The sequence below is a fragment of the Saccopteryx leptura genome, chromosome 12 (genome assembly GCF_036850995.1).
Source record: "Saccopteryx leptura isolate mSacLep1 chromosome 12, mSacLep1_pri_phased_curated, whole genome shotgun sequence".
Lineage (NCBI taxonomy): Eukaryota > Metazoa > Chordata > Mammalia > Chiroptera > Emballonuridae > Saccopteryx > Saccopteryx leptura.
The window spans coordinates 37,525,422-37,547,885 of NC_089514.1; the positions used below are offsets into that span (position 1 = coordinate 37,525,422).

The following is a 22,464-nucleotide window of genomic DNA, read 5'->3' on the forward strand; positions in this document are numbered from 1 at the left end:
TATGTATACAGTATGTCCGTAAAGTCATGGTACACTTTTGACCGGTCACAGTAAAGCAACAAAAGATGATAGAAATGTGAAACCTGCACCAAATAAAAGGAAAACCCTCCCAGTTTCTGTAGGATGATGTGGCAGCATGTGTGCATGCACAGATGATGACATAACACTGTGTATACAGCGGAGCAGCCCACAGCCATGCCAGTCGAGATGTGGATGGTACAGAGGAAAGTTTAGTGTGTTCTGTGGCTTGCTAAATTCGAATCCGTGACCAAAGTGCAACATGAATATCGGCGCGTTTATAACGAAGCGCCACCACATAGGAATAACATTACTCGGTGGGATAAGCAGTTGAAGGAAACCTGCAGTTTGGTGGAGAAACCCCATTCTGGTAGGCCATCAGTCAGTGACGAGTCTGTAGAGGCTATACGGGATAGCTACCTAAGGAGCCCTAAAAAATCTGTGCGTGAGCCCACATCGAACTGCACTGAATAGGTATGAAACTGGGAGAGTTTTCCTTTTATTTGGTGCAGATTTCACATTTCTATCATCTTTTGTTGCTTTCCTGTGACCAGTCAAAAGTGTACCATGACTTGACGAACACACTGTATATAAAAAAAAGATAACTTTTTTGTCATTTTTTTATTTTTAACCCCTCTTTTTTATGAATTCTAAAAAACATAACTTCAAAAATGTAACATAAAATGTTTTTTAATGTCAGAATAAATTTAATTTTGTTGTATTTATTTGTTTAATTACCATAAAAGCATGCTTGGACTTTATATTTTTTTCTTTAATATTTGATTTAATTATTATAACATATTTCTCAGAAATTTGTATATAGTGCGCCTACAATTATTTCTAGGATTTTAAATGTGCACTGACTTCAAAATATTTGAGAGCCCTGGCCGGTTGGCTCAGTGGTAGAGCGTCAGCCTGGCAAGCGGAAGTCCCGGGTTCGATTTCCGGCCAGGGCTCACCGGAGAGGCGCCCATCTGCTTCTCCACCCCTCCCCCTCTCCTTCCTCTCTGTCTCTCTCTTCCCCTCCAGCAGCCAAGGCTCCATTGGAGCAAAGATGGCCCGGGCACTGGGGATGGCTCCTTGGCCTCTGCCTCAGGCGCTAGAGTGGCTCTGGTCGCAATATGGCGACACCCCGGATGGGCAGAGCATCGCCCCCTGGTGGGCAGAGCGTCACCCCTGGTGGGCGTGCCGGGTGGATCCCAGTCGGGCACATGCGGGAGTCTGTCTCACTGCCTCCCCGTTTCCAGCTACAGAAAAATTAAAAAAAAACAACAAACAAAATAAAAATGTTTGAGAACCACTGGTTTAATGTCTTGAAAGAGAGAGTGAGTATGTATTTGGTCAGACTAGGTGTAGAGTCTTCATTCATAAGCACCCAACAAGCAAGTAGGAAATGATTCAACTTATTTTTGGAAATGTCTTTTTTTTTTTTTTTTTTTTTCGGTTAGAGGGACTTATAATTAAAACCCTTTGGAGAGGATGTTGAACTTTGTTGGGAGGACAGTGAGGATAGATTTGCATTTGGAAAGTTGACAAAGAGTATCATTTCAGAATAAATGTTAAAACTCGTTTACTTATTCCCGATTGTTTTCAGTATCTTAAAGTCTAAGAGCCAGACATTGAATCTTTTTAAAGAGAAAGACTTTTTAATTTTTACTCTTTAAAGAATTTATTTATTGACTTCAGAGAGAGAAGAAGGGAGAGAGAGAGAGAGAGAGAGAGAGAGAGAGAGAGAACGAAACATGGATTTGTTGTTCCATGTAGTTATGTACCCACTGGCTGATTCTTGTACGTGCCCTGATGGGGATAGAACCTGCAGTCTTGGTGTATCAGGACGATGCTCTAACCACTTAGTCACCCACACATACTGGTCATTGTCTATATTAAGGGTCATGACTGAAATCAAGGAACCAAGAGTGCCTTGACATTCATCTGTCTCTCCTGATTTTGTCCAGAGAGTGGCACTTTAAAATTCAGTCAGAATATAAAGAATGTGATTTTATCTAAATTGATATATTTTAAGAGGTGTTTGACATATTTCGTTTATTTATTTAGACATTTTTTTGAGTGCCTCCTCTTCCTGGGTCTATTTCCTGCAAAATGTTTTGTGCCATCACTGACAGGACAGACTTTCCCTCCCCTGTGTCTGTCACCTCCTCCGAGCAGATGCCCTCTCCAGTAGCTGGGACCACTGGGCGAGCTATGGAGGACTGCCTGCCTATTTTGCTAGCTCAATTTAGAAGGGATTGTATTGAGTTGTACTGTTATATCTGAACTTAAAGAAAACCTATTTTCTGATATTCATATTCAGATTACTGTCCTGTATACATTCCCCAAGTTGTTCAATATTTACCTTCTTCCATCACCAAAAAAAAAAAAAAAAAAGAAAGAAAGAAAAAGAAAAAGAATCTACATTATATGATAGGTGGGTCCAATTTAGAGAGAGGGGAGGAAGGTACAAACTTGAAAACGAGAGTTCCACTTCAGTTCTCAGATGGTCATCCTTGGGGGTCTTACCTTGGCATTGCTTTTTTCTTGTAGGTACTAGACAGTTCCTAGCTAGAACCAAGCCCCCTGTCAGGTTGTTACCACTCACAATGCTTGGGTCTATCCCTCTGTCTAGCATGTAGATCTATTTTGTAACCAAGTTACCCGTTCAGTATGCTCTACCTTAGTGAGGCTATGTTTAATAGGGCTAGGAATGCAGGATCATAGAGCCTGTTCTTGAGTTCAAAGGCAGAAGAATATTTAGCCATGGCTTTCACTTCAAATCCTGGTTATCTGATGAGGCAGGCCACAGAGTTCTGGTGGAATCCTTCCTGCCTTATTCCCATACCCAGTCTCACAATTATAGTATGTAATGGAGTGGTGATTCCTTTTTTTTTTTTTGACAGAGACAGAGAGAGGGACAGATAGGGACAGATAGACAGGAAGGGAGAGAGATGAGAATCATCAATTTTTTGTTGCAGCATCTTAGTTGTTCATTGATTACTTTCTCATATGTGCCTTGACTGTGGGGCTAGAGCAGAGCAAATGACCCCTTGCTCAAGCCAGTGACCTTGGGCTTCAAGCCAGCGACCTTTGGGCTCAAGCCATCAACCATGGGGTCATGTCTGTGATCGCATGCTCAAGCCAGCGACCCTGTGCTGAAGCTGGACGAGCCGCACTAATGGCCGGTGACCATGGAGTTTTGAACCTGGGTCCTCTGCATCCCAGTCTGACACTCTATCCACTGCGCCACCGCCTGGTCAGGCTGGAGTGGTGATTCTTATTTGTGGTTTTCTTGAAATTTGGGGACTCATCAAGAATCTTAATCAAGGAGTTATGTATAAAGGTTAAAATCTATTTCAGTGAATTCAGTGTGAAACTATGGACATCCTTACAGCCATATCATAGTATCATTGCATGAACACAGAGAGTACCGATGCAGTTTGTAAATACAGGGTGGGGCAAAACACAGTTTATTCCTGTTTTATTACTTACTAATTATTGTATTATTTTCCATATGCACAACTGTAGACCTACTTTTGCTCTGCCCTGTATAATAAATACAGTTCAAAAACCCACCCTTGCTTTTAGGATTAGGATTTCAGTAGATGACAGACCTAATCTTAATTTAATATCCTTTTCTGCGTGGGAGTTAGGTCTTCATGAAGATTCCACCAACGTAGCAGTGGTAAAGAAAATTGGTTTTTTATTCCAATCAACTTGGTTTGAAGTCTAGCTTTGCCATTAGCTATAGGATTTTAGATGAGTTGCTTTATTTCTCCACTCTTTAAATTTTTCATGTTCAAATGGGGAAACTAACAGAACCAATCTCAGGGTGGTGTGACAGGAATTAAATTTAGATAATGTTTTTAAAGTGATTAGCTCAGCCTGATGCATAGTAAACACTTGACAATAGCTAGTTTTTGTTGGTTACACAAACAATGAACTAGCAAGGCCAGGGTAGCAAACACCATTCAGCTGGAATAGTATCTTCACATTTTCATTATTCATGCCAATGTTCTCCTCCATTGGTCCAGACAATTGACAGTTCTCTGTACCTTTATTCTGTTAAAAAAAAAAAAGTATTAACATTATCTCATTAAATTCTACATCACCACGCAGTTAGTGTCCATCAATAATTGCTGATTAGCCCCCTGCATTTCCAGTTCTCTGAAGTGCTATCTCAAGCCTGCACTCTAAGAGGGGAAGCGATAAGCCGAGAATAGTTGTCCTGTAACACTGTTGCCCGCCCATGCGTGCACCTGACATCAGGCCGTCAGAGATGCTGTGCAGGGTTGACAGCATCCTGCTTTGGTCTAGCATCTTTATTTAAATATGATGATTTAATAAAATTGCAGGGAAAATAAGGCAAACCAAAAGGCTTGATCTTTAATTATTAAACAAAAGAGGACCTCTCCTCTGAATTATTCTTAGTTTTGCTCCTTTGATAGGAAGGGTTTTTATTGTTGCCCTCCCGAGAGATTTAGCACTTGAATTCCTTATTAATTTACATAGTAATTACAGATCAGAACATTTTCGCATACTCAAAATAGGAGACTGACTTTATAAGAATTTTAACTCTGAAAGCGCAGACTCTCTCGTAGCCATGGCCTCTTCCATAAGCACATTCTTTTGTGGACTAGAGCAAGTTTTAGAGAGGAATTATTGTATATGTATGCAATTGTTGCTATGGAGCTAGCATGATTGGTCTTTATGTTACAATACATTTCCATAATGTCTACATACTGGTTTCACGGGGCAAATAGCATTGATTGTGTGACCACCAAAGGTGGGGAAATATTAATTTTCTACCATCACAGTGCTCATAGACTATATTGTAACCATGGCAGTTAATGCATTCAGATCCATTCAATTAGGAAAATGGACTACTTTGTGCCATTAGCATTTCCTCTTACTTGATTTTTCTTCTGTATAAATGGGGTATATTTTAAAAAAATATTCTCCTTGTTTTTCTATTTTCCTCAGTTAAATTCCTTCAAGTTGTAAATATAGAATGATCTGTATCTCAAAATGATTGTATCAACTCTATGATATAAAGCAGTTTAGGAAGAGAATAATTTTTAGAAAATTACTTGTGCCTTCCCAGCAGAGAAAATATTCTCTTACAAGTTTTGTGTGACTGTCTCTTCTCACTTGCTCTAAATACGCATTAGCAGTTTATCTCCTAATACGAGTCAAGAGGCGATTTTCTGCTGCTGCATTTTACTTCAACTTAGATTAGATTTATTCTTAAAGGAGCGCGAAAGCAAACATGCAGACTTCTCATTCTGATGTTAAATAATTTAGAGTGGAACTGTGAACACAATATTTTCCCCATTGAAGATCATTTTATACTGAAGTTTAATATAGGTTTTTAAATTTCTATTTAAAACTTGGCTCAGGAGGGTGATGGTAAAGTGCAACATTCGCAAGCTGTTTCCCAGCGATGAAAAATGCATGAGAATACAACCCACACAGGACGAGTCAGGTGATTTTGAATGTAATTTTCCATTAAGTTTTACTTGCTTCAACTCAACACATGGTTTGTACCTTACAAGTTTCTTGGGGGAAAGAATGGGTGGTCCATTGTCTTTATTAGTTACTTCCTACTGTGTACTTTATTCCTTTTCGAGCTGCAGTTAGAAATGTCCAATTCATTACTTTCAAGCTTTCTTTTCTATAGTATGTGCATATATATTTACCTTTTTTTTTTTTTTTTTTGAGAGAGAGATAGAGAAAGACACAGGAAGGGAGAAAGATGAGAAACATCAGCTTGTAGTTGCTTCACTTCAGTTGTTCATTGATTGCTTCTCATATGTGCCTTGATGGGGGGCTCAAGGTGAACCAGTGACGCCTTGCTAAAGCCAGCGACCTTGGGATCATCTGAATGATCCCATGCTCAAGCTGGTGACCTTGTGGTTTTGAACCTGGAATCTCAGGGTCCCAGGTCAATGCTCTATCCATTGTGCCACCACCTGTCAGGCTATATTTACATTTTTATTCATGTATTGATTTGGCTGCATTCCATGGGTCTTAAAATGTCATGTCCTTAGTGCTGGATATTTACTTATGAATTTTCAGTTTTGACTTTGTTTTTAACCTACATGGCTAAACTATTTAGCTTTCCTTTTATTCTTTATTTTTGCTATGGTTTTTTAAAATGAATGTTAAATGTATATATATCAATATGTTTATTAGATGAAAATGTTAATTCTAATATGCAAGCCCACATGCCCTTTACCTATGAGTTATCTGCTGTTAATGTCTGTGCGATGTATGTCTCTTATTAACACTACGGATTTGACAATTTCTCATTTCTTACTGTCAGCAGTTTCATATATTTCAAAACTTTGTTATTTGGCTCAAAGTAGTTTATGAGTATTCAATTTCTTGGTAGATTTTTATGATAATTTTAATGAGATGTGTTAATTTAGTCTATTTTGTATATTCTATCTTGTCTGTCATCAACATTGCTAAAGTACATGATTTTGCAAAAATATTTATTTCTGCTATATTTTTTCTGTACTTTATTTTCATATTTCTCATTTGCTTTAATTTTTTTCTTCTTAATAGCGTAGTGCTAAATTATCTTTTTTTTTAAATCGGAGACATTTCTACTAATAGAGGAAGTTTGTTCATTTATGTTTATTGTAATTATTGATATGTTTGGACTTAACTTTCTTATTTTATGACTTTTCACTTAACATGCTTTCCTTGTTTAGAATCCCACCTCCTCTAGTCCCCCACCTTTTATTCTCTTCCCCCCCTCTTCTTTGCAATTGTTTTTTTTATTTCCTTTCCCCCAAAATTTGCTTGGAATTTGTGCACCTTATTTCTATTGTTCTAGGGCAGGGATCCCCAAACTTTTTACACAGGGGGCCAGTTCACTGTCCCTCAGACCGTTGGAGGGCCGGACTATAAAAAAACTATGAACAAATCCCTATGCACACTGCACATATCTTATTTTAAAGTAAAAAAACAAAACGGGAACAAATACAATATTTAAAATAAAAAACAAGTAAATTTAAATCAAGAAACTGACCAGTATTTCAATGGGAATTATGGGCCTGCTTTTGGCTAATGAGATGGTCAATGTGCTCCTTTCATTGACCACCAATGAAAGAGGTGCCCCTTCCGGAAGTGCAGCGGGGGTCGGATAAATGGCCTCAGGGGGCCGCATGTGGCCCGCGGGCCGTAGTTTGGGGACCCCTGTTCTAGGGATTACCTTTTAAGAGTTAAGAAATATACTCAAACTGATACATACATGGTTAATCAGTATCTGCAGTCAGTCCGGTGAATCCCAATGGGCCTCATTTCTTCTACCCTCCTGTTCCTTGCCTTCTTGCAATTCTCCCCCCACTCCCACTTCCTTTTATTTTGAGATAATATGGGATTTTGTAGCCATGTATTTTTCTGATAATGGTAAAATAGCAGCTTTTCCATCCTACTTGAGGGACTGTCACTGAGTCTAGTATTCATGATTCAAAATTATTTTCCTTTTTAATTTTTAAAGTGCTGAATTATCTTTCTTCAGCCAGTGTTGTCTATAAAAATATTATGCTGTTGGGTAATTATTCTATTTAGATGCAACCTGCCTCCAAAGTGTTCTGGGAGAATTCTGTTCAAACATTGAACTTACTACTTTTTCATGTGTGTCTATTCTTTTATTCACTGCCCACCAAGTGTTCTATTTCAGTAATGAAATATTTAATCTTTAAATCTCTAATTGTTTCTTTTAAAGGCATATGATATCTTCTCATATCTCTGAAGATACTATTTTTTTATTTGAAGTTATTTTTAACTTTGCAATGTCAACTCTTTTACCAAGATTTTGGTTTAACTGCCCATTGAAGTTTATGCTTCCTTTATTGCTTTTCCTAAAAGGATTTGTGATCTTCGGTTGTATCCTCATTTTTGTGTTTGAGAATTGCTGTCAGTTTGTTCTGTTTTCCATAAATTGTCTCTAGTGATGAATTGATCGAGAGAGGCAGGGTTTACAGTTTGGGTTTGAGTGCATGTCATTTTCTCTAGGTAGTGGCTACTTCCATCCTTGCTCTGCCCCTCTATCCTGAATACCCACATTCTCAGCTGTCTTCTCTGTGCAGATGTCTCTGCAGTTTGCTTGGGAGGACACTGCATGCTCAGCTGTGTTGATTAGTCTTATATGGACCTACAGACACCTGCTTCTTTTACTTTTAATAGGTTTCACCTACATGTTGGGCTTCAGGTTTCCCCCTGTCTTTAATATTTTGATCCTGATTACTTCTTTTAGAATTCGTCAACATTTCTGATTAGATATCGGCACTCCTTTGTGTTTCTCATTCCTTTTTCTGATTTATTGTTTTTTGAACAATATCTTTTCAGTCACTGCATGGCATGTGCTCAGTTTGACACAGTAGATCCTTATGTATAGTGGGAGTCAGATTCATTGTCAGTAGGGTGTGTTGTTTCCTAAGTGGTATAAGAGCATATGCTCAAGGATAGTGTTCTGTAAACTTTTTTGGAAGAAGTTATTTCCCTAAACTTCTAGAGTTGGTTACTTACAAAGTACCACAATTCTTAGCAACTTTTCATCAATTATATAACTGTGTTCAGATAACCCCTCTCAGATGCTTTTTATTTTATTCAGTGATAGGAGGGAAGGCAGACAGACTCCTGTATGTGCCTTGACCAGGAAACACCCAGCAAGCCCACTAGAGGACAATGCTCTGCTCATCTGGGGTGTTGTTCCATTGCTCAGCAACTGAGCTCTTCTTAGAGCCTGAGTCAGAGGCCATGGAGCCATCCTCAGCACCCAGGGCCAACTTGCTCCAATTGAGCCATGGCTGCAGGAGGAGAAGAGAGAAAGATAGAGAAAAAAGGGAGAGGGGGGAGGGGTCTAGAAGCAGATGAGTACTTCTCCTATGTGCCCTGATGGGGAATTGCACCTGGGACATCCACATACCGGGCTGAAGCTCTACCACTGAGTCAACCAGCCAGGGCCTTAATTCCTTATGTAATTTCCATTTTCTAATACATTTTGGTATTATCCTTTCATACAAGTGACATTAAAATAATAGATAATTTGCTTCCATGGAAGACTGCTCTCTGGTGAAGTTGGGGTGGGAGTTGAACACAGCAAGAGTGATATCACTCACTCTCTTAGCACTTTTGTGGTCACAGTGAGGCACACCATTTCTTAAGATAGAGTTATTTTGTTGCAGCTAAATTTTAAGGATTGGTTTATGTACACATAAGAGAGAGTTCCTTTTGTATTAATTAGTGATATCTGAATGATATGTCTTTGATTATCTGTTTGCACGGTCACTGAAAGATACTAGAGGAATACTTTTAGAGGACTGAATTTTATACAGTCATGGTTTACAACAGGGTTCAGATAGTAACTGTTTTCACCGTCGTTGGCCGTGTGATCTCTGCTGCAACTTCAACTCCGTTGTAGTTTGAAATTATAACACAGTATGTAAATAAATGAGTGATTGTGTTTTCAGTAAACTTTATGGGCACTAAAATTTGATTTTCGGCCCTGGCCGGTTGGCTCAGCGGTAGAGCGTCGGCCTGGCGTGTGGGGGACCCGGGTTCGATTCCCGGCCAGGGCACACAGGAGAAGCGCCCATTTGCTTCTCCACCCCCCCTCCTTCCTCTCTGTCTCTCTCTTCCCCTCGCGCAGCCAAGGCTCCATTGGAGCAAAGATGGCCCGGGCGCTGGGGATGGCTTCTTGGCCTCTGCCCCAGGCACTAGAGTGGCTCTGGTCACGGCAGAGCGACGCCCTGGAGGGGCAGAGCATCGCCCCCTGGTGGGCAGAGCGTCGCCCCTGGTGGGCGTGCCGGGTGGATCCCGGTCAGGTGCATGTGGGAGTCTGACTGTCTCTCCCCATTTCCAGCTTCAGAGAAAATACAAAAAAAAAAAAAAAAAAAATTTGATTTTCATATGCTGTGAAGTTTTATTTTTCTTTTGATCCTCCCTATTAGGAAATGTAAAAACTTTCCTGAGCTTATGGAATATATGAAAACAAGTAGTGAGTGGGATTTGCCAGCCCTTATATAATGACTTGAAAAATAGTCAATATTTTAAGTAAAAAAAAAAAAAAGAGCAGGTTATAAGATAGTATGTATGATGTAATCCCATTTTTGTAAAACAAGCAATTTTTGGTATACAGATAGTATTGAAAGAAGAGATATCAAAATATTAATGATGATTCCCTTTTGTTGGTTAGATTATAGATTAAACGTCTATACTGTTCATTTGTATATTTGGAATTTTATACCCTGAATGTTGATGCTGTTTTTTAAAATAAGAAAAAAAAAAAACAAAAAAACGTAAGCATTCTTATGTGAGAAAAGTGTCTTTTAGAAAGTGATAGATCTGTTTATTTTTATATATTGGGTTACTTATTGTTAGTTTGATATGATCTGTTTTGTTTGCCCTCTGCTCCATTTTTAGCCAACAAGTCCCAAATTTGGAAAAGCTGACTCGTACGAGAAACTGGAAAAGCTAGGGGAAGGATCTTACGCTACAGTATACAAAGGCAAGAGCAAGTAAGTGCCTTTGTTTTGTGTTTCACGTGTGAAATGTACTGCTCTGTTACCACTAAGGCACAGTGTATTTACATAATTGTTATTTAATTTATAAAGTTTACATCCTTGGTTATTTCTTTTCTTTTCCTCCGTGTCCCAGTCTGTCGCTCCATCCACTGCGCCACCACCTGGTCAGGCTAGGCCATTATTATTTTTTAAATAATTTTTAAAATTGAATTTATAGGGGTACAGGTGTTCAGGTGTGAAAACTCAATAAAACACCACCTGCACACTGCACTGTGCGCCCATGGCCCCAAGCAGAGTCTCTCCTGTGCCCGGCCCCCCGCCCCACCCTCTGCCCGCCTCCACCTACCCCCAGCCAGCTCTTCCCTCGGCTGCCAGCACACTGTTGTCTGTGTCTATGTGTTATATATATATTTGTGTGTTTTTTCTTTTAAAATGAGCTTCTATTCCATCTTTCTGAAGTTACTTAATTAAAAATAATACACACCGGTACTTTCTTCTTCCCCCCGCGTGTCTGCTTTGGTGTTATGCTGTATATGTTTTCACAGAGAGAAACGCTCTTCTCCCATCTGCCCTCTTCCCCTGCACTATCCCAGGTCAGTGCACAGGTCTGGATCCTTCGCAAGCTCACCCCAACGTGTTTCTGACAGGCTTCCTCCCTCTCCCTGACTGATGAAGAGCACAGAGTTACTGTATTTGGTAGCATGTAGCCCATAGAAAACTTGATGCTATTTCAGAAGTAATTGCAGGAGATGCAAGCCCGTTCTGTCTAATCACATTACCCAATAATGTTGAAGAATGATTTTCTAGATTGTTCCGCTTTTTATCGCTTTTAAGTCATTATAAAAATTAGGAAATTTTAAGCTAAGTAATTAAATGAAAAGATATAGAAAAAAATTCTCTGAAGTATCATTTTGAGCACGTAATTGGAAATTTTGACTTAATGCTGATTTAGGTGGTTTTGGCTTTTATGGTATGAATGTATTATAATTTTGTTCATGATTTTTTTATTGAGAGAGAGAAAGGAAGAGAGAGAGAGGAACAGACAGGGACAGACAGACAGGAAGGGAGAGAGTGATGAGAAACATCAACTTGTTGTTGTGGCACCTTAGTTGTTCATTGATTGCTTCTCATATGTGTCCAGGTTGAGGGGCTCCAGCTGAGCCTGAGACCCCTTGCTCAAGCCAGTCACCCCGGGCTCAAGCCAGCCACCCTGGGCTCGAGCCAGCAACCTTGACCTCAAGCCAGCAACCATGGAGTCATGTCTATGATCCCGTGCTTCAGTCAATGACCTCGGGGTTTTGAAACTGGGTCCTCACCGTTCCAGGTCAATGCTCTATCCACTGCACTGCCGCCTGGTCAGGCTGTTTATGATTTTTGAGTTAAGGTGAAGGAGTATTTTTGATAAAGAAGGATATATAAGCAAGGAAGTGCAGAAATGCTGTTAGTCAAAATACTGGTATAAATTTGGAGATTTTAGGTATTTGAAAAAAAGGTCTTTTACATTTGAATGAAAAATGAGGAATAGTGAAAACAAAATCTAGAGGACTATTAATGACTGTATTGCTTGACTGTTGTAGAATGTCATGGTCATGGTCTAAATGGTTGAGCTAATTTCATTAGGGGTTATGTCCCAAATTTTAAACATTTTTCTAAAGAAAAATAGACACTACTGTATAACAATTGCTTGTACATTTAAAGTGAATAACATGAAGATAACTACACTGGATTAAGCAGTTACGTTATATAATATGCTGTATGCATTTCCTTGTCTGCCTCGCACAATGCTTGATTAGATACGATCTCACTACTCTCATCTCTGTTCGACCAGACTGGTGCCTGGAGAGTTCTGGCCATTTGTCCAAGTCTGTGGTGGGTGAGGGCAGGACTTGTTTGGCTCATACCTATCTGGTTTGAAGCCATTATTTTCCCAACCATTGCACTGCTCCGCTTCCCCTGTAGAAGGCCTTCCTTGGAAAGAGTTGATCCTTGTTGAATATTCCAGATGGTTCTCACATATGATCTGACTTGGTTTAATCATGAATCAAATGGAAGCAAACACACAATTTCATTATAAGGAACCAAACCAGTCACTTTGAAGTGCCTCCCTACAAAAGATGTGCTCAGCTGATTTCCCATTTTAAGTTAATAACTCTGTTAGGTGTTTAACTTTGCGATTTATGTCACAGTCTTGGAAATGGTTGAAATATCCTTCGTTCATTATGCCTGAATATGAGGAAGACTGCCCTCTAAGTGCCTGCAGTCTTTGAGAAGGATGGTTCTGAACAGGTAATACCTTTCACTCCGCAGGTCTAAATGTATCCTGTCAGCATTTCTCAAGCAGTTTCAAGCTTGCTGGTCACATGTAGTATTTGATTTCATCTGGCTGGAGATGAAAACCATTGACCACTCACCTCCTTTAAGGGATGACAGGCTGCTGTGCTTGTTTGCTTGAAGGTGGCAAGGTCAGGCCAAAGAACAGCAGTTATGTGCCATCCATCTTGTTTGTTTGGTGCATCCCCAGAAGAGCTGTAGAATTTAAAGAGTCAACTGAATGTGGAGATCCCAGGCGCTATGAAAGTCCTCACCACTGTTTCATAAATGTCTGCAGCCCTGCCTCCATCTTTAGATATAGTCTTTAGCATCTTCTCCTAGAGCCACTAGTGTTGCCTTGCACCAACGCTGCCTGCATTCATACAGCTCTCAGTGATTTGGGGTTGGAGAGCATTTTATGTATATGTCTGTTTTACATATATCAAGTTTGGAATTTGCCATGAACCTCATTGCCTTAGTCTGCTAAGGCTGCTGAAACAGAGTACCACTAACAAGAAATTTATCCTCTTCCAGTTCTGGAGGCCAGAAGTCTAAGGTCAAGGTGCTGGCAAAGTTGGTTCTTTGTATGGGTCGATTCTGTTAGGGAGCAGTTTCCTGACTCTCTCCTTGCCTCTGTGGGGTGCTGGCAATCTTTGGCTATTTTTGACTTGTAGGCATATCTCCCTGATCTCTGCCTTCATCTTCACATGGTGTGCTCCCTGTGAGTCTGTCTCTCTCAATTTCCCCTTTTTATAAGCACTCTAATCATATATTGCATGACCTCCTTTTAACTTCATTACCTCTGTAAAGACCCTGTTTTCGCATAAGGCCACATTCTGAGATATTAGGGGTTAGAACATCAACAAATCGTATTTGAAGGACAGTTCAGTCTGTAACACTAAGGAATTTCCAACCTCACTAATTGGGCATTGTGTTTATGACAATGTTCTTCCATTCCTACTTATGGTTTATATAAGCCATCTTTTATTTCATGCTTATTCTTTAAGAATTTTTTATTTATTGATTTGAGAGAGAGTATAAGGAGAGAGAGAGAGAGAGAGAGAGAGAGAGAGAGAGAAACATCAATCTGTTTCTGGATGTGCCCTGACTGGCAATCAAACTGGCAACCTTTGTGTACCGAGATGAAGCTCTAACAAATTGAGTATCCAGCTTCATGCTTATTCAAATAACGTAAGCAAAAGATATTCCGCCCCCAACAAGAGGTTTGTATAATTGTTGATTTTGGTATAGTAGTTGCTGTTAGCCATAGTTCAGAAACCTGAGAAGGAGTAGAAAGGCTTTTTTTACTCTTGAATTCCCCTAAGTTTATTTCTGTAGGGACACATGGGTCAGGAGTTGACTGAGATTCCTGTACTGTGTTATTGCCCTGGTAATGAGCTGGGTTCTAAAGATTATGGCTGATTAACTGCAACCATGTCAATACACAACACTCAAAAATATGTTTTTTTTAAGCTTTAAACTTTTCTACTTTCATATTTGAGTAGAGATTTTTTTTTAAAACAAGTGATCTCCTGCTTCATGATTATTTGTGTGTGTGTGGGGGGCAGGGAAGCAGTTTGTCGTCACCCTGAATACTAATCTCTGTCCTGGTTTGGTTTTCTGATTATGGGTTCTCTTCTAAATCTCTTTAACATTTTCCTCCCTTCTTTTCCAAGTGAGAGGAGGGTATATAGAGAGATAGACTCCCTTATGCACCCAAACCGGGATCCACCTGGCAACCCCTGTCTGGGGCTGATGCTCTGCCCATGTGGGGCCATGCTCACAACTGAGCTATTTTTAGCACCTGAGGTGGAGGCTCCATGGAGCCATCCTCAGTGCCGGGAGGCCGATGCACTTGAGCCAATTAAGCCATGGCTGCGGGAGGAGACAAGAGAGAGGAGGAGGGAGGTGGTAGAGAAGGAGATGGGCACTTCTCCTCTGTGCCTTGACTGGGAATCAAACCCGGGACTTTCACACAGTGGGTCTACACTCCACCACTGAGCCAACTGGCCAGGGCCCTTTTAACATTTAATATAGGATTTGAAAAATCACACATTGTATAAGACTTTGCATTGTAGCATGTGGGTGGCATTTTAAAATGTCTTTAATTCATCTCCATGAAGTCTTGTTTTTTTACCTTTCAGTTTTCCAGGGACATTTGTACATTAAGACACTTGTTAACATTTTCTGAGCTTATTCAACTGATGCTGAGTGTTTATTAGGTTGTTTTTGTTCCTGTACTGTGAAAAATAGTATCTTAGAAGCAGATTCTGCTGTCAGGAAACATATCAGTCCTGAAGGGACATAAATAAGTCTGCGCAGTTAGAATGTAATATTTCTGTATAAACCGGAATTCAGTAAGAAAGACCAGGTAGAATGGTCTGGGCTCTCAAAAGGAGGAAGAGAGAATGGTGTCGACCATAGTATTTTAAATATGTTTTCTCCAGTGGTGAGTGTTTGAATTCACAGATTCATTTGCTTTTTTAAAAATTTTGTTTTTCAATTACAGTTTACATTCAGTATTATTTTGTATTAGTTTCAGGTATACAGCATAGTAGTTAGACAATCATAAATTTGAAAAGTGCAAATATCTCCCTGATATTTCAAGCATCCACCTGGCTCCATACAGAGTTATTACAGTACTGTTGACTATATTCCCTATGCTGTACTTTACATCCCTGTGTATTTTATAACTACCAATTAGTACTAATTCCTTCACCTGTTCACCCAGCGCCCCCTAAACCCCCTGCACTCTGCTATCCATCAGTCTGTTCTCTGTATCTATGAGTCTGTTTCTATTTTGTTCATTAGATTTCACATATAAGTTAAATCATACGGTACTTGTCTTTCCTGACTGACTTAGCAGGATACCCTTTAGGGCCATTTATGCTGTTGCACATGGTAAGATTCCATTCTTTCTATGGCTGAGTAGTATTCCATTGCATGTGTATACCAAAGCTTTTTTATCACTTCTCTATTGATAGGCACTTGAGTTTTTTCCATATCTTGGCTATTGTAAATAATGCTACATTGAACACATTATTTATTCTTTCAAATCTGTTTTTAAATTTCTTCAGCTATATATCCAGAAGTGGAAGCAGTCTATAGATTCAGTGAAATTCCTATCAAAATGCCATTGGCCTTTCTCACAGAACTAGAACCAATGATCCACATAATTTTGTGGAAACACAAGACCTGAATAGTGACAGCAACCTTTAAAAAGAAGAACAAAGTTGGAGGTATCACACAGCTTGATATCAAACAATGCTACAAGGCTATAGTAATCAAAACAGCATGATACTGGCATAGAACCAGACCCACAGATCATTTGCTTTAAAACCAAGCCTCCCTCAATGCTGTGTGTATTTGTGGGACTCCCTCTGACAGTCCCTGATGGGGCTTGGTCCTCCAAGCAGCTATTACGAGATTTTCACCCTTTCTTACTAGACTCCCTTTAAATTTGTTAAAGCCTGAGGGCCTTGAGGTAAAAGCAAGCTGATTCATTTTGATTATTGTGTGAATTTTGGTTAAGTAAAAGTGTTATGTTTGAGTGTGCAAGTGGAATTGGCTTTCAGCCATATGATTTGGAAGGGTTAGTGAGTTGTTAATCTGTTAACACCCATGAACGTGTGGCTGTGGTGGATGAAAGCTCCAATCACTGGCCACCTCCCCTCCCAAACTTGAGGTGCATTGAGTTTCATATGGTCCTCAGTGCCCTGGGATCAGTTGGTGGAGCACCCCCAAATCCCTCCGGGTGCCTGAGCCCCCCGGTTTCCATGCTCCACATGGGGGGGGCTGCACCTTCACTGTGGCCGGGACAGAGTCCTCTCTTCCTCTAATCAAGGGGCATGAGGCTGTAGCTGCTTGCTTTTCCTCATACTGCCAGTGTCATTAGAGAGAGAAAAACCTCGCTCCTCGTTCCATCTCTGGAATTAGAGGATTGGACTTACTCTTCCAAAGCCCTCCCACTGATGGTCCTGATTTCTGGTTATTTTTTTCTGCTTATCTTCAGTTTCTGTTGAGGTGAAGATGCAGAGCTTTGCTCCTGCGGGAGCCTGCTGAACGCGGGAGCCTGCTGAAGGCGGGAGCCTGCCCATGCTGGTTGGTGCCAGCCCTACAGTGTTATCTTAGAGGCGAATGGGAACAATGGAGGAATTTGCGCGCTCTGTGTAACACGAGACTTACGTGATTGAAAGTGCCACTCTTCTTTTAGTATTTCATTCCGCCAGCCTGTGCTGAGTTATTGAACTTGAATGGAACGACCTCATAAATTGAGAGACTAGCCCAAACCAAGACTGAAATATACTAAATACATTTCAGAGGGCTCTTCAAGGCCCAGGGAGAAATGCTGTTAATTAAAACAAGAAGCAGTCAGGAGAGAGACAGGGGCAGTTAACCACCTTTTCAGAACACGTGATATTAAAGAAGTGGCCTTTACCACTGGCCCTGAAGGTCAGCTCCATGAAACATTATCAAAAGGAGTCTAAAGAATTCTAAAAGTAGCAATGCCCAGATGGAAAACACTCAACTCCTGGTTCATTGAAATGTCCATGTTAAGTGTTGACACCTGGACTGTCACGCTGACTCCCAGTGTCCTGAGAGGTTACTGCCCCCAACTGGGGCTCTACAAAGGAGAGGCACGTCTGATCGCTCTGTTTGGGCTCTGCTGCAGCGTGCTCCCCGGGCCCGCCCTCTCTTCCTCATTGGGTCTACTTTTATTTCTTTCCGACTTTGGGTCCATCAGCCAAAGCTTATTATCACAGCTCCTTCTCAGATCAAGCCTGTCTGGGCACCATTAGTACAGGGGATGGAAATGTCGGCATAGTGCGATAATACAATCAGTGTGAGTTTTGTAATTGATTGCACAAAATATGTGACAATATACAAGATCATTGGATTTTTTCAAAGAAGCTGATGGAGTAAATGGATTTTGCTCTGTGTGATTTGCAGATGTAGTGTTCCATGTGTATAGGAAAAAGTTGAAAAAGTTGAGTTCTTATCCATGCCTAGGCCAAGGAGGATAATAGCCTACCCACCAACATCTGCTGATTTCACTTTTAAAAACCAGAAAGTCTGTCCAGGCTGCAGATTCAGCCCTGGCTTCCTCTAGAGAAGAATGCAGGCATGAGAGTCTGGTCCATCGGTCCAGCTGGTTTCACTTAGCTCGCAGCAGATAAACAAACAATGCCTAATCTTTCTGGCAAAAGTGACAATGAGGACATTGTTTAGGCAAGAGGCATGATTTCAATTATTAGTCTAAACTGTACAGGGATAACTTTCCTGTGAGACAATGTTTAAATGTATTGGCCTCTGTTGGTCATTTTTGTAATTAGGGTTCTTTGATCATTTGATTAGGAGCCCCTCAAAATAATCAGTGATATTTGCTGTCTCCAAAATTGAGGTCATATAATCAGCTATGCCCAGCTGGTGAAAGTAGAAAAATTCTTGGGTTAGTGAAAGAATTTTTTTGAAAGAGGTAGTGTGAAAATTTCCCATTAGTTTGATGCCAGGGGTCCTGGAACCTTTCCCCTAGTTCAGTTTAAATAGTCTCTGAGGAGGACTGGAGGGAGGGGTGCTGATGAGATGGTTTCAGTATAAAGTATGCCCACATTCCTGAGTTGCTTCATTATTATTGTCACCCTTTTAGTTTAAACCAGGATACTCAGGAGGTAGCATCTTTCTAGTCTAAACCAATGGTTCTCAGCTGGTTCTTGATCTTTCTCCCCAGGATACATTTGATGATATCTGGAAACAGTTTTGGTTTTCACAGCTTGGGGACAGGTGGGTGTGTTACTGGCTTCTGGAGAGTAGAGGCCAGGGATACTATTGAACTACCCTACGATTGCATAGGACAATCGTCTGCAACAGAGAATTGTTTATCCTAGTGTTTCATAGTACCAAGGTTGAGAAACCCTTGTCTAAACAAGGACTGAATAGGGGCAATGTTTATTTAAAAGAGCTCCTTCCTTCCCTGGCTGGGTAGCTCAGCTGGTTAGAGCATCGACCCACTACACTGAGGTTGCAGGTTCGATCCCAGTTCAGGGCACATACAACAATTAAACAATAAGTGGTGCCTGACCTGTGGTGGCACAGTGGATAAAGCATCGACCTGGAAATGCTGAGGTCGCCGGTTCGAAACCCTGGGCTTGCCTGGTCAAGGCACATATGGGAGTTGATGCTTCCAGCTCCTCCCCCCTGTCTCTGTCTCTCTCTCTCTCTCCTCTCTAAAATGAATAAATAAAAACAAAAAAAAAAATAAAATAAAAAAATAAGTGGAACAATGAATTGATGTTTTTTTCTTTTCCTTCCTCTTTTTCTAAGATAGGTAGATAGATAGATAGACAGATAGACAGATAAAAGGGCTCTTTACTTGAGAGGTATTTACTAAGCCCCTATGGCAGGGGTCGGGAACCTATGGCTCGTGAGCCAGATGCGGCTCTTTTGATGGCTGCATCTGGCTCGCAGACAAATCTTTAATTAAAAAATAATAACGTTAACGATATAAAACATTCTCATGTATTACAATCCATTCATTTCCTACCACTCATGTTCATGGTTGCAGATGGCTGGAGCCAATCACAGCTGTCCTCTGGGACAACACCAAATTTTTATTGGATAATGTGTAATGTACACGGACCATTGTATGGCTCTCACAGAATTATATTTTAAAATAAGTGACGTTCACAGCTCTCTTAGCCAAAAAGCTTCCCGACCCCTGCCCTATGGTGTTCTGTGTACTGGGCCAGTCACTGAATATGTGCTGAACAAAACTGAGCTCCTCTTTCCTTGGAGCCATCATGTACTTGGGGAGGCAAAGATGAATGAGATTAGCAGACATATTTATTATTTTAAATTGCTGATAGAAAAAGAGCCCTACGTGAAAGAATTCAGATAAAGAGTGGTGGACTATATCTATTTGCATGGGGGGGGGGCAATAGCAGCCTTGCAAGAAGGGGGCAGATGCTTGGATCCAAAGCAGGAAATGTGACTAACCAGGTCAAGAGTCAGGACAAGGGTATTTCAGCCCAGCCCCGGAGAAAAGCTTGGAGGGTCTGCAGACTTGGAGAGCCCTGTGTGACGGGGCATGAGATGTGTTCAGGGAGATTTGTCTGAGTTGAGGTTTGAGAACTTGGCAAGGTCTTGAGGGTCATCTTAGGAATGTTCTGCTTATATATTGCTGCAAAGTGAATCACCCCAAAATGTAGAGACTTAAAATAACACTGTCCTTTAATTAGCTGCAGTTGGGGAAGGGCTGGGCAGGAAAGGTTTGTTTCTGTTTTATGTGGTATCATTCTGTGCAGCTTGTCTGAGGTATGAGCGATCCCTGGACAACGTGGCTCACTCACGTGGCTGGACAGCTGGAGCTGCCGTTCACATGGTTTGGGCTCTCTGATAGCGTTCTGTCGAGAGTGAGCATCCTGTAACATTGGAACTAAGAAGTCAGGCTTTGCCGACATGTGAAGAGCTTGGGAGTTGTTGCTCCCATCCTTACAGAGAAGCTGGGCAAAGTGAAAAACAGGTTTATTCCAATTCATCCAAGGACAGAGGTCGCAGGGAAAACTACTCTACTAAACGCAAAAGAGACAGACGTGTCAAGGTAGACAAAGCCATAAAGTCCTTACCTGGAGCACAAGCTACTGGAGCCATAAACTGGTAGTCGTTTTGATGCATTGCCAGTGGCTGAGTGTGGACCAGTATGAGAGTGAAAACTCCCAGGACCTGCGGCCGTAGGAAAGCCCCACATTTTCTCGGACTTTGCCTCAGGGAACCCCACACGGTTCTCACAGTGAAGACCATGGACAGAAGGACCCTTTGTGGCTCTGGCACCAATCTAGGATTTTATAGCCAATAAATAGCCTTCAAATGTGAAGGAGAAATAGAACTTTTCTCTAGTTTCATTCAAGGTTTTCTCTTTGTCTTTGTTTTTCTGCAGTTTGAATAGGATATGCCTGGGTGTGGAGATGCACGTGTATGTATGTGTGTGTGGATTTCCGTATAGCCTACTTGGTGTGCTCTGAGCTTCATGAATCTGTGGTTTACTGTCTGTCATGGATTTTGAAAAGTTTTTAATTTATTAAGGTTCTGACAATTACTGACTATGGTTTCTCCCCCCTATGGTGAGACAGAAAGGAGGCTGGCTGTAAGAGAGACTGAATAGGAGAAAACCCCTTCTTCCCCATGCTGGGATAAGCTCCCAACAGTCTTTTTCTAGCAGAGTAGGCTACCATTCCAACACTCATAAAAGGAAGCTGGAGTAACTATATTGAGTTCAGACCAAGCAGACACTCTGATGGTTCAGAAGACCGTCAGGGATGAAGAGGAGCATTACACGGTGATGGAGGGGCCAGTTTCCCAAGAAGACAGAACAGGTCTTCCTGTGTATGCACCTAACACTAGAGTGCTAAAGCTTTGTGAGGTAAAAACTGATAGAATGGGAAGGAGAGATGGACAAATCAACTGTTGTCATTGGAGACTTTAACACAGCTGTCAGCAATGGGTAGATCCAGCCCGCAGAAAGATCAGTAGCGAGATGACCTGAACAGCACTATCTAGATACAGAATATGGAAGCTGCCAATATTTTCAGGCCAATGTCTAGAACGGGTAGTGTCATTTTCACATACTTTATTGATCAGGTGTTTGAAGAGACCAGATTCAAAGGTAGGCAACATAGACTGGGCCTCTTAATGAGGAGTGTCAAAGAATTTTGGGGCCATGTTTAAAACCCTACAGTAGGTAGAGTTTGGATTTCATTCTAGTCCGGAATTAAATCTTTGTTGTTACCTGTGCACAGAGTTCTCCAGTTATCTTTTCTGACCACTTTTTCATTGACACCTTTTTGAATGAACCTCACCCAGTTTTAGATAACATTCTTGAGAAGGACAGTCTGTTTGGAATGAGGTGCTTTGTGTAGAGGGGGACCTTATGCCCTGCTTTGCCTGGGACAATCCTGGTTTATGGTTTTGTCTTTGTACAAATACTTCTTTTTACTAATTCAATGTCCACATTTGGATGGTGAATTAATTATATGATCACCTTACTTATATAATGCCTTATTCTTTTAGAAATTTGAAAAAAACATTTTGCCCAAAACTGAACTTTGATTAAAATATTTTATTGTGGGGTTCATAATAAGTATTTAGAAGCATTAATTTTAATGACTCTTTGGGGAGCTTTTTGCATTGTAGGTAATTGTCATGGAATCTCTAAGATTTGTTCATTTCAAATGTTTCTCTGCTGGTTTGTGAGCTGGAGGTAGAGCACATGGTCTCAGACAGTAAGGTATGCACACTAGATTTCATGGTGTGGTTTTTTTTTTGTGAAAAAGCAGCTGATCAGTCTAAAACTCAAATGACTGACCTAGATCCCTTACTACTCATAACATAAGGATAGGCTCAGAGTAATTTAAGGTAGTAGAAATGCTGGAAATTTGAAGTATGAATGAATGAGTAAACTGGGCTTGGGTGCAGGCAGGCGCTATTAGAGCTCCAAGCTAATAATAGGTTATAGCGTCAGTGAGTTCTAGTCAAACACTCACAGTCTGTTTAGCACTGAGGCGTACAAGAGAGGTGTGCTGTACCAGTAGGAGCAATTATACTAATGGAGAGA

The 22,464-nt window shown here is 40.8% G+C and overlaps 1 protein-coding gene across 5 annotated transcripts in view; it reads left to right on the forward strand.

Annotated features, from left to right (window-relative positions):
• CDK14 (cyclin dependent kinase 14) overlaps nt 1-22,464 on the forward strand; it is a 621,136-nt gene that overhangs the window by 140,343 nt on the left and 458,329 nt on the right. For all 5 annotated transcript variants that reach the window (XM_066353824.1, XM_066353828.1, XM_066353826.1 and 2 more), the window contains one exon: nt 10,447-10,541. In XM_066353824.1, the coding sequence (XP_066209921.1) occupies nt 10,447-10,541 (95 nt within the window). The remainder of the gene's footprint in view (nt 1-10,446; nt 10,542-22,464) is intronic.